At 50.2% G+C, this 12,004-nt stretch overlaps 1 protein-coding gene across 1 annotated transcript in view; it reads right to left on the bottom strand.

The window, feature by feature from the left end:
- Nucleotides 1–12,004, bottom strand: part of WDR88 (WD repeat domain 88) — a 46,689-nt gene that overhangs the window by 26,018 nt on the left and 8,667 nt on the right. The window contains exons 3-5 of the mRNA XM_054464684.2: nt 6,062–6,150; nt 3,183–3,246; nt 1,981–2,119 (exon numbers count right to left, since the gene is read on the bottom strand). Coding sequence (XP_054320659.1) covers nt 1,981–2,119; nt 3,183–3,246; nt 6,062–6,150 — 292 coding nt within the window. The remainder of the gene's footprint in view (nt 1–1,980; nt 2,120–3,182; nt 3,247–6,061; nt 6,151–12,004) is intronic.

Genomic DNA, 12,004 nt, shown 5'->3' with positions numbered 1-12,004 from the left:
CATAAGCCTGGCCACCCTGAGGGGTCCAGGAAGGGCCCGAAAAGCCAGCGAGGGAAGCAGAAATGGAAGAGCACTCCAGGAAGAAGGAACAGTGCTTGCAAAGGCCTGGGCCGGATCATGGAGCAGTGTGGGGCAAAGCTGGAGTCTGAAGCGTGGTGGGGGCAGAGTGTCAAGTGGGCTATTAGGGGCTATTAGGGAAGCTGTGGGGCAGTGCACATGGCATAGTGCCACATCGATAAAAAGAAACACAAAGCACATATGAGAAGCAGTGTTGTGTGTGCAAACACGTGTACGCACAGGCATACACACGGTTCAGGAAGACCGCCCAGCAATGTATGGTTCATAACAGGCTCATATGGTTCATTCATGTCCTGTCGCCTCTGGGGAGGAGACAGGACAGACACAGCAGCCTTTTGCTTTTTTATTTACATAATGAATGATTTTTTTATTTTTGAGACAGGGCCTCGCTCTGTCACCTGGGCTGGAGCGCAGAGGCACGATCTCGGCTCACTGCAACCTCCACCTCCTGGGTTCCAGCAATTCTGCCTCAGCCTCCCGAGTAGCTGGGATTACAGGCGCCCACCACCACGCCTGGCTATTTTTGTATTTTTAGTAGAGACAGGGTTTCACCATGTTGGCCAGGCTGGTCTCGAACTTTTGAGCTCAGGTGATCCACAAGCCTCAGACTCCCAAAGTGCTGGGATTACAGGCATGAGCCACCACGCCCAGCCCATAATGAATGTCTCTACAATAATTACACATTTTTTTAACTTTAATTTTAAGATAATTGTAAACTCCCATGGAGGTGTAAGGAATAACAGAGAAATCACCCATGTCCTTCACCCAGCAGCCCCCATGTGAACATGTGGCATCATCATCACACAGTGTCCCAACCAGGAAACTGTCATACAACAATTACTAGTCCTATATTTTAAAAAATAGGCTGGGCACAGTGGCTCATGCCTGTAATCCCAGCACTTTGGGAGACCAAGGCGGGCAGATCACCTGAGGTCAGGAGTTCGAGACCAGCCTGCCCAACATGGTGAAACCCCATCTCTACTAAAAATACAAAAATTAGCTGGGCGTGGTGGCGGGCGCCTGTAATCCCAGCTGCTCAGAAGGCTGAGGCAAGGAGAATCGCTTGAACCCAGGAAGTGGAGGTTGAGGTGACCCAAGATCGCGCCACTACACTCCAGCCTAGGAGACAGAGCAAGACTCCATCTCAAAAAAGAAAAAAAAAAAAAGATACAGGTAGGCTGGGTGAGGGGGCTTCTGCCTATAATCCCTCACTTTGGGAGGCTGAGGCAGGAGGATCCCTCGAGGCCAGGAGTTTGACATCAGCCTGGGCAACATAGCGAGACTCTGTTAATGTTAACTCTGTTAATGTTAATATTAAGAAGCCTGAGCCTCCACTCAATAAAAGATTAGGCTTTCAATGACCACATGAGGTTGGAGCCGAACATTGTGTCATTTGTTAAAAGCACAAGACTGAATGAATGGAAAAGCATTAACTGAAGAGGATCAGTTTTGGTGTGTTTTTTGGGGGTTGTTTTTTGTTTGTTTGTTTTTGAGATGGAGTCTCACTTTGTCTCCCAGGCTGGAGTCCAGTGGCTCAATCTCAACTCAATACAATCTCCACCTCCAGGCTCAAGCGATCCTCCCGCTTCAGCCTCTCAAGCAGCTGGGACTACAGGTGCATGCCATCACACCTGGCTAATTTTTGTATTGTTTTTGGTAGGGACAGGGTTTCACCCTGTTGCCCAGGCTGGTCTCAAACTCCTGGGCTCAAGCAACCTCCCAAAGTGCTGGGATTACAGGTGCAATCCCAGCCACCGCACCTAGCCTAGTGTCCCAGCTTTAATGACGTGCTTCATACCATTACAGTTTCACCAAATAAAGCAATGGAAGGTCACTGTCAGTCAGTGACAAGTGGCTATTCCTATGGCAGACTGAAGAGACAGGGAGCCCACACACCCTCACCTTTGATGATGGAAACGGTGGTGATGTTCTCAGCGTCCATTATGCAGATTCCATGATCCACGTCGAAGCCTGAGACCACGTATTTACCATCAGGAGAAAACTTACAGGAGACGATGAAGGTATCATACCTGACCTTCCACTGAAAAAGCCAACAATCAAAAGGTTGTTTTAAGCCAGGTGTGGTGTGTTACACCTGTAAACCCAGTGCTTTGGGAGGCCAAGGCTGGAGGATCACTTGAGACCAGGAGCCTGAGACCAGCCTGGGCAACATGCAAGATCTCCATCTCTACAAAAGTAAAACATTAGCCAGGTGTGGTGGTGCTCACCTGTAGTCCCAGCTACTTATGAGGCTGTGGCAGGAGGATCATCTGAGCCCAGGAGTTTGAGGCTGCAGTGAGCTACGATGGCACCACTGCACTCCAGCCTGGGTGACAGAGCTTGCAAGACCCTGTCTCTAAAAATCATCATCATCATCATCATCATAAAATAAAAACTTGACTTATCTTGTCTTTCTAAAAATGTTTACAATGAATATAAACTGACCTTTGCACTAACAAGAAAGGTTGTTTTTTAAGGAAAGGAAGGAGGAAGGGACAGGAAAGGCCTGCAGGAGCTGAGAGGGAGGGACGGCAGGGGTGGGGCAGGAGACCCCGAGGAGGCCCCTGAGCAGGGCTGAGGCTGCCTGGAGGGGGTGCAGGGTCAAGTGAGAGTCTTAGGCCTGTGAGATGGACGGAGTGTGGTCCCCTCCAAGATATAAAGAGAACAGACTGGTAAGGGCCAGAACCCTGGTTCTTGGGGGCACATGGCCTTTGTCCCATGGCCTCGGCCCCACTTCCTGTCTAATCAAATCCAAACATCTTACCGGGGAGCCTGGAATACCAGCCCCCACACCCCACCCCCCATTCTGGCTTCTTTCTGTGTATCCAAACCCGTCCCATCTTTCAAGCAGAAGCCTTGGTTCCATCCGCCTCCTCCAGGAGTCTGCCTCCCCCAGTGCCCACCCTCTCACCCTCCACACTTTTTGCAAGCAGTGGCTGTTGTGGGGTGCAGTTCACATCTGTACCTTCCATCCCCAGGAACACACTTCCTTCCTAGAAGAATGGAGTTTTGTCACCTCCCTCTACCCAGGGTCCAACCCAAAGCTGCCTGAGGCTTGGTCAAGCCCCTGGGCTGCAACGCCCCCACTGCACAGGCACACATACCAGCAGCTTGCCTGTCTCCACGTCCCAGGCCCTCACTGTCTTATCATAGGATGCGGCAATGACTCTGGAAATAAGATGACGAACATTGTTTCTTTTTTTTTTTTTTTTTTGAGACAGGGTCTCCTGCTGCTGCCCAGGCTGGAGTGCAGTGGTGCAGTCCCGGCTCACTGCAACCTCCACCTCCCAGGTTCAAACGACCCTCCTGCCTCAGCCTCCTGAGTAGCTGAGATTACAGGCACCTGCCACCACGCCCAGCTAATTTTTGTATTTTTAGTAGAAATGCGGTTTTGCCATGTTGGCCAGGCTGGTCTCAAACTCCTGACCTCAAGTGATCCACCTGCCTCAGCCTCCCAAAGTGCTAGTATTATAGGCGTGAGCCACCGTGCCTGGCCAAACATTGATTCTTAACAACGGAGACAGTTAGGTCTGTGGTCCTTTCCATCCTCCCCTCCCCTCCCCTCCTTTCCTTTTCTTTTTTGAGACAGGATGTCACTCTGTCATCCAGGCTGCAGTCCAGTGGTGCAATCCTAGCTCACTGCCACCTTGAGCTTCCGGGCTCAAGTGATCCTCCTACCTCAGCCTCCTGAGTAGCTGGGACTATGGGCACACACCATCATGCCTGGCTATTTTCTTTCTTTCTTTCTTTCTTTTTTTTTTTTTTTTTTTTTTTTAGAGACAGAGTCTCTCTATGTTGCCCAGGCTTGTCTCTCCTGGTCTCAAGCGATCCTCCCACCTCAGCCTCCCAAAGCACTGGAATTACAAGAATGAGCCACCACGCCTGGCCTGCCTATGACTTCTATGAAGACTTTTTTTCATTTTTCTAATTTAGGACCAAGATTATAAATAACACAATCATCTTTAAAAGACTGCTCCATCACCCACCCTAGGGACCATTCAGTTCTCATTGAAACTAGAGAGAACCAGCCAAGCATGGTAGCTCATGCCTGTAATCCCAACACTTTGGGAGGCTGAGGCGGGCAGAACACCTGAGGTCAGGAGTTCGAGACCAGCCTGGCCAACATGGTGAAACCTCATCTCTACTAAAAATACAAAAATTAGCCAGGCGTGGTGGTGCACACCTGTAATCCCAGCTACTCGGGAGGCTGAGGCATGAAAATCTCTTGAACCAGGAGGCGGAGGTTACAGTGAGCCAAGATCGCGCCACTGCACTCCAGCATGGGCAGGAGAGGCTCCATCAAAAAAAAGGAAGGAAGGAAGGAAGGAAGGAAGGAAGGGAGGAAGGGAAGGAAATAGAGCCTAACACACAAGGAACCACAGCACCATCATCCCCGGTACTCTTCAGCCACCCACACATGCTCCTTTATATCAAGGGCTTTCAAAGTAGCATTTATTCTGTTTTCCTCTTCTTCTTCTTTTATTTTTTTATTTTTTCTTTTAAGATGGAGTTTCGCTCGTCACCCAGGCTGGAGTGCAATGACATGACCTTGGCTCACCACAACCCCCACCTCCCAGGTTCAAGCGATTCTCCTGCCTAAGCCTCCCGAGTAGCTGGGATTACAGGCATGTCCCACCATGCCCAGCTAATTTTGTATTTTTAGTAGAGACAGGGGTTTCTCCATGTTGGTCAGGCTAGCCTTGAACTCCCGGCCTCAGGTGATCCGCCCACCTCAGCCTCCGAGCTGTTTTCCTCTTGTAAAGGGATCTCTACACCCAAAAGGCTCAATCACTTTCCTCTCTGCTCCCATGTCTGTCTTTTCACAGGAATATAGTTTAAGAGACTACTTATTTTGTTCTGAAATGTTTTCTTGTACAAAAAAACATAAATGTATCCTTGTCTTCTTACATGGCACGTTTCTGTGGCAAAGTTTGTCCTCTATATAAGATAAATTCCCATGTGGGCATGGTGACTCACACCTGTAATCCCAGCACTTTGGGAGGCCGAGGTGGGCGGATCACCTGAGGTCAAGAGTTCGAGAAAATACAAAAATTAGCCAGCTGTGGTGGTGTGCACCTGTAGTCCCAGGTACTCAGGAGGCTGAGGCAGGAGAATCACTCAAACCCAGGAGGTGGAGGTTGCAGTGAGCCGAGATCACACCACTGTACTCCAGCCTGGGCAATAGAGCAGGACTCCACCTCAAAAAAGAAAAAAAAAAGATAAATTCCCGTGAAACTTACATTTTCATACCAGTTTTCTACTAACTATTTTATAGCTTTTGTTCAGGGTAAAGTAAATCCATTTTAAACAAATTCCTAGTAGGGGTGGTGGCTCATGCCTATAATCACAGCATTTGGGAGGCCAAGGCAGGAGGATCGTTTGAGCCCTGGAGTTGGAGGCTGCAGTGAGCTGTGATTGCACCGCCGCACTACAGCCTGGGTGACAAAGCAAGACCTTATCTCAAAAAACAGGCCAGGTACAGTGGCTCACGCCTGTAATCCCAGCACTTTGGGATGCCAAGGCAGGATTGTTTGAGCCTAGGAGTTTGAGACCAGCCTGGACAACATGGCAAAACCCCATCTGTACAAAAATACAAAAATTAGCCAGGTGTGGTGGTGCACACTTGTAATCCCAGCTACTCAGGAGGTTGAGGCAAGAGGATCACTGAGCCCAGGAGTCCATGGCTTCAGTGAGCCATGTTTGCACCACTGCACTCCAGCCTGGGCAACAGAGCAGAATCCTGTCTAAATAAAAAATAAAAATTAACAAAGCCCAGGTGTGGTGGCTCATGCCTGTAATGCCAACACTTTGGGAGGCCAATGCAGGAGGAGAATCGCTTGAGGCCACAGGTTCGAGACCAGCTTAGGCCACATGGTGAGACCCCCATATCTGTTACTTAAAAACAAAAATGTCACAGGCATGCCTATTTATGGACTGCCTGCTCGCCCTCCCTCTTCCCAGTGTAAGACAAGGGAAAGGTCACCTGCTGCTGTCGGCCGTGATGCTGCACTCTACAACAGGAGCTTTGGGCCTGTGCTCAAAATCGCGAACCACAGAACCATCCACCGGATCCTCAAATCAATGGGAGAGAGAGGAGGAGAAAGTGGTCACTGCCATGTTTGCCGAAGTCGTAAATCGAGGTCAACATTAGCCCTTAGCTTATCTCTGGTAGCAAAATCTGAGAACTCCACAGTCCTCGGACTCTCACTCAGCTCCGAAAGAGGAAAGGACTTTGCAACACGTCCCCTGAGCAGGAAGGACACCCTTGCCATTCCTGGCATCCATGGGAAACTCCCCCGCAATTCCACAGACACCAGGTGAAAACTGGCCATGCTGGGGGCAGAGCTGCAAACAGATCATGTTGTCCTTTCCTACTGGCCAAAAAGGCTTTGCAGAATCTAGCAATATCTTCCGGGCCGGGCACGGTGGCTCACGCCTGTAATCCCAGCACTTTGGGAGGCCGAGGTGGGTGGATCACCTAAGGTCTGGAGTTCGAGACCAGCCTGGCCAACATGGGGAAACCCTGTCTCTACTAAAAATAAAAAAATTAGCTGGGTGTGGTGGTGCGCACCTGTACTCCCAGCTACTGGTGAGGCTGAGGCAGGAGAATCGCTTGAACCCAGAAGACGGAGGTTTCAGTGAGCTAAGATCGCACCACTGCATTCCAACCTGGGCAACAGAGCAAGACTCCGTCTCAAAAAAAAAAAAAAAGAAAAGAAAAGAAAAGAAAAAAAGGAAATGATCATCTTGGGGTGTGGGATCGAGGTCCATGCATGCACTCTGGGCGGGCCGGGGCCAGCTCAGGGCAGTGCCAGAATGGATCCGTGGGGCTGTGCAGCTTTAGACTCGACAGTGACACCACGTGGCCAAGAGCAGGAACCGCAGCTGTGCACAAATAGGCCTAGTCCCTCCACTCTGGGCATTTGGAAGCAGGACCCCACCCCTGTGGACCTAGACAATTTAAAGGGGAAATACTGGTTAGACTTCAAATGAATGAAGGAAAGGGGGTGTAATAAATAGTTGCAAAATAAAGGAGACGTGACAATATTTGGTGTCTAAGTTTATGGTGAGTACATATTCAGTATTTTGGTACAGTCCCAATTTCATAAATGTATGCAGACGTGCATGGACAAGAAAAAAACACCTATGACAACGTTTTCACAGCTGTTAACTCTGGGGTCATGGAAAGATGAGTTTTTTTCTTTCTTGTGTTTTCATGTGTTTTCTGTAATAAAATCATATTACCTTTGTAATAATATGAGAAAAACTACCAAATTTTTTTTGAGACGGGGTCTTGCTCTATCACCCAGGCTGGAGTGCAGTGGCAAGAACACAGCTCACTGCACCCCTTGGCCTCCTGGGCCAAAGTCATCCTCCTATCTCAGCCTCCCAAGTCGCTAGGACCACAGGCACACGCCACAACACCTGGCTAATCTTTTTGTTTTTGGTAGAAACAAGGTCTCACTATATTGCCCAGGCTGGTCTCAAACTCCTTGGCTCAAGTGATCCTCCTGCCTCAACCTCCAAAAGTGCTGGGATTACAGGCGTGAGTCACTGTGACCAGCCTTTTTGTTTGTTTGTTTTTGTTTTTTGACACTGGATCTCACTCTGTTGTTACCCAGGCTTGAGTGCAGTGGTGCAATTATGGCTCACTGCAGGCACCACCTCCTGGGCTCCAGCAATCCTCCCATCTCAACTTCCCGAGTAGCTGGGTCTACAGAAGTGCACCACCATGCCTGGCTAATTTTTTAATTTTTATTTTGTAGAGATGAGGGTCTTGCTACATTGCCCAGGCTGGTCTCAAACTCTTGGCCTCAAGCAACCCTCTCGCCTCAGTCTCCCAAAGCACTGGGATTACAGACGTGGGCCATTGCACTCAGCTTTCAGGGAGGCTTAAACCCTTTCTTAATCCTCTGGGGTGACTGAGAGGCCCCAGGGGCAAGGGAGCCTCTCCCCTTGTCATTGCCCAGGGGATGGGATGGTAACTTGCCACCTGTGCGGTCCACCTTGCATCTTCCAATTCTCCCACAGCATTCCCGCCCCCCGGCCTTTTTTTTTTTTTTTTTTTTTTTTTTTTTTGTATTTTTAATAGAGACAGGGTTTCACCATATTGGACAGGCTGGTCTCAAACTACTGACCTCGTGATCCACCCACCTGGGCCTCCCAAATTGCTGGTATCACAGGTGTGAGCCACTGCACCCGGCCCTTCTTTCCCCTTTTGAGTCAGCAGAAGGGCCCCCCGGGGCTGCTGTCTGTGTTGGCCAAAGGGCTCTTGTCTCCATGAAGGGAAAGATGCCTGTTTTCACCTTGGTTGTTGTCCCAAGATTAGAGACCCTAATCTTGGAGAGGCCTTCAGTCCCCACAACAGCCTTCTTGCTCTCGTTCCCTGCCTGTTCCATGCTCCATCCACAGTGCAGGCACTGTCACCTCTGCCACCTCGTATGCCCTCCTTCCCATGAGCCATCCTTCTCCACGTCCCAGGAAGTGCATCCAAGTGTTCCCTACCTGCACCACGGACTGCTTCCAGCCCTCCTCCCTCCACCACCTTCTCCAGGCAGCTCCTCATCCCTGTGCTCCCTCGCTCTGCCCTCCTAGTGCCTTTGCCCCTTGTCCCATAAATCGCCACCTCCCCTCTGAGCCCCTGCCTTAGCTGCTCCCATTGGCTGCCACTCCAGAGGCCTGTCTCCCACCCTGGCTCTCTTCTTCCATCTTCGTCCCCTCCTGCTGGCTCCTTGAGACCCTCAGCTGCGGCTCCCACCATGTGCTCCATTGTCCCTCCGTAGAGGGTGAACCCATAACCCTACACAGTCATCTCCTCTTGTCACAGTATCTTGGCCAAATCTCCCCTGGCCCCCCACTCTGCCTCACCCACTGACCCCGTTTCCAGTCCCTGCCCCCAGCAACACCTCAAATCCAAATACCTTTTAAATCTTTTAAAAGCCCCTTTTCCTCTAGGTGTGGTGGCTCACGCCTGTAATCCCAGCACTTTGGGAGGCCAAGGCGGGCAGATCACCTGAGGTCAGGAGTTTGAGACCAGCCTGGCCAACGTGGTGAAACCCCATCTCTACCAAAAATACAAAAATTAGCCAGGTGTGGTGGCGGGCGCCTGTAATCGCAGCTACTTGGGAGGCTGAGGCAGGAGAATCGCTTGAACTCAGGAGGCAGAGGTTGCAGTGAGCCGAGACCACGCCATTGCACTCTGGCCTGAGCAACAAGAGCAAAACACCATCTCAAAAAAACAAACAAACAAATAAAAAACCCTTTTCCCCTCATTGGAGATTATTGTGAATAACTTGGAAAGTCCATAAATGTACAGAGAAGCTGGGAAAAATATTCTTAATCCTATGCCCAATCTCCCTCTAATATATCGCCACTTTTTTTCTGGTCATTTAAAAATAAGTTTGGGGCTGGGTTTGGGTGGCTCATGCTGTATCCCAGTGTTTTGGGAGGCCAAGGAGGAAGGATGGCTTGAGGCCAGGAGCTCAAGACCAGCCCGGGCAACATAGGGAGATCCCATCTCTACAAAAAATGATAATATTAGCTGGGCACGGCAGCCTGTTCCTGCAGTCCCAGATACTCAGGAGGCTGAGGTGGGAGGATCACTTGAGCCCAGGAGGTTGAGGCTGCAGTGAGCCATAATTGCACCACTGCACTTCAGCCTGGGCAACAGAGTGTGATCCTGTGTCAAAAAAAAAAAAACAAAAAACGTGCTCCCACACCTGTAATCCCAGCACTTTTGGAGGCTGAGGCAGGAGAGTCACTTGAGCCAAGGAGTTTGAGACCAGCCTGGGCAATGTAGTGAGACCCTGTCTCTACGAAAAACAAAAAACTTAGCCAGGCGTGGTGGTGTGTGCCTGTGGTCCCAGCAACTTGGGAGCCTGAGATGGGAGGATGCCTTTAGCCCAGGAGGTAAAAGGTGCAGTGAGCCGTGTTCTTGCCACTGCACTCCAGCCTGGGTGATAGAACAAGACCCTGTCTCAAAAAAAAAAAAAAAAAAAAAAATTAAGTTTGGTAGTTTTTCTCATATTATTACAAAGGTAATATGATTTTATTACTGAAAACATAGGAAAGAAAAACATTCATCCTTTCATGACCCCAGAGTTCACAGCTGTGAATATGTTGGCAGGTGTTTTGTTTTGTTTTGTTTTGACATGGAGTCTCCCACTGTCGCCCAGGCTGGAGTGCAGCGGTGCAATCTCAGCTCACTGCAACCTCCGCCTCCTGGGTTCAAGCATTTCTCCTGTCTCAGCCTCCCGAGTAGCCGGGACTACAGGCACCTGCCACCACACCCAGCTAATTTTTGTATTTTTAGTAGAGATGGGGTTTCACCATATTGGTCAGGCTGGTCTTGAACTCCTGACCTCAGGTGATTCACTCGCCTTGGCCTCCCAAAGTGCTGGGATTACAGGTGTGAGCCACCACGCCCAGCTGACATGAGTCTTTTTTTCTTTTCCACACGTCCGCATACATCTATGAAACTGGGACCTTGGTGGCCCATGCCTGAAATTCCAGCACTTTGGGAGGCTGAGGAGGGAGGATTGCTTGAGGCCAAAAGTTTGAGACTAGCCTGGGCAATGTAGCAAGACCCTCATCTCTACAATATAAAATATAAAAAATTAGCTAGGTGTGATGGTGTACTCCTGCAGTCCCAGCTACTCGGGGTGCTGAGATGGGAGGATTGCTTGAGTCCAGGAGGTTGAGGCTGCGGTGAGCCATAATTGCACCACTGCACTCCAGCCTGGGTGACAGAGAAAGACTCTGTCTCTAAAACAAACAAAAAATTCCTCTAGTGTTATCCTGTAGGGTGTGGGGGTGAGGCTCCCAGAGAAACCAGTAGTTTTTCTAACAAGATCTTGAGGCTCTGGGCTCTGTGGGCCAGGTGTCCATAAAGATAGCTACAGAGGGTGGGAGTGGAGGTGAGTTGAGTACCGGGGTAGCCCCTTCACACAACTGGTCCTGTGCAGCACAGGCAGACCCAGGGAGGCCCAGGAGGTCATGCAACCCCCCAGGGTCACACAGCTGGTAAGTCCTAAACATGGGGTCCACCACAAACCCTCCTGCCCAGTTGGCATGGCCTTGGCACAGATTATATCTTGTGGCTGTGTGTGTGTGTGTGTGTGTGTATGCATATTTTCTCCCATTTCCATTTCACAAAAGAACAAGTATGAAGTTATAGGCCAATGGTCTTAAATTCATTAAAAACAAACAAACAAAGAAAAACAGACAATAGTGGGGATTGACTGATAATGTCTCAAAAAAATCCTCTGTTCCAAACCCTTAAATCCTTTTGCCTGTACCACCCTAAGAACCACTCAACTGATGTCTTTATTTCCAATCTCCATGTGAGTACCTGTCCCCCTAGCAGGAAATACCACAGAAAACATTCCCTCGAGGTCGTCTGTAGGGTGAGGGGCTATCCTCTTCCCCATTACCCAAACCAGAACCCAGGAACCAGCCTCAGCTCCCTCCACTCCTGCCCCTGAAGCCAGATGCTGCAAAACTCACAACTGACTGTCCTCTCCCATGAGTCCCAGCCCCAGCCACACAGCGTTCTGTGGCCTGGCCCCATGGCCACTGCCTTCCCCCAGCCCTGCTCCTCCCCAGCCTTCCTGAGTGACCTGCACTGCCCGGGCCTGCTGGCCATACCCTGCAGTTCCCAGAAGGGCTCCAGGAGCCACCTCTGCAACCTCATGTGAACATCACAGCCCCATCCCCAGTACCACTGCCTCCTGCACCTTGGGGTGCTGATCTACACCCAGGCCTGCCTCTTCCAACCACCCCTCATGAACAGGTCCCAGGCCTGGACACCTTTCTGTCCTCTGTGACCACACAGACCTGGCCATCCAGTCTCTGTGGATGGAACTCAGTTTTCCAGATAAGAAGGAGACCCAGAGAGATGACATCCTAGGCCCCAAACACAGCCAGG

Source organism: Pongo pygmaeus, chromosome 20 (genome assembly GCF_028885625.2).
Source record: "Pongo pygmaeus isolate AG05252 chromosome 20, NHGRI_mPonPyg2-v2.0_pri, whole genome shotgun sequence".
NCBI lineage: Eukaryota > Metazoa > Chordata > Mammalia > Primates > Hominidae > Pongo > Pongo pygmaeus.
This window is presented reverse-complemented; position numbering and strand designations above follow the sequence as displayed.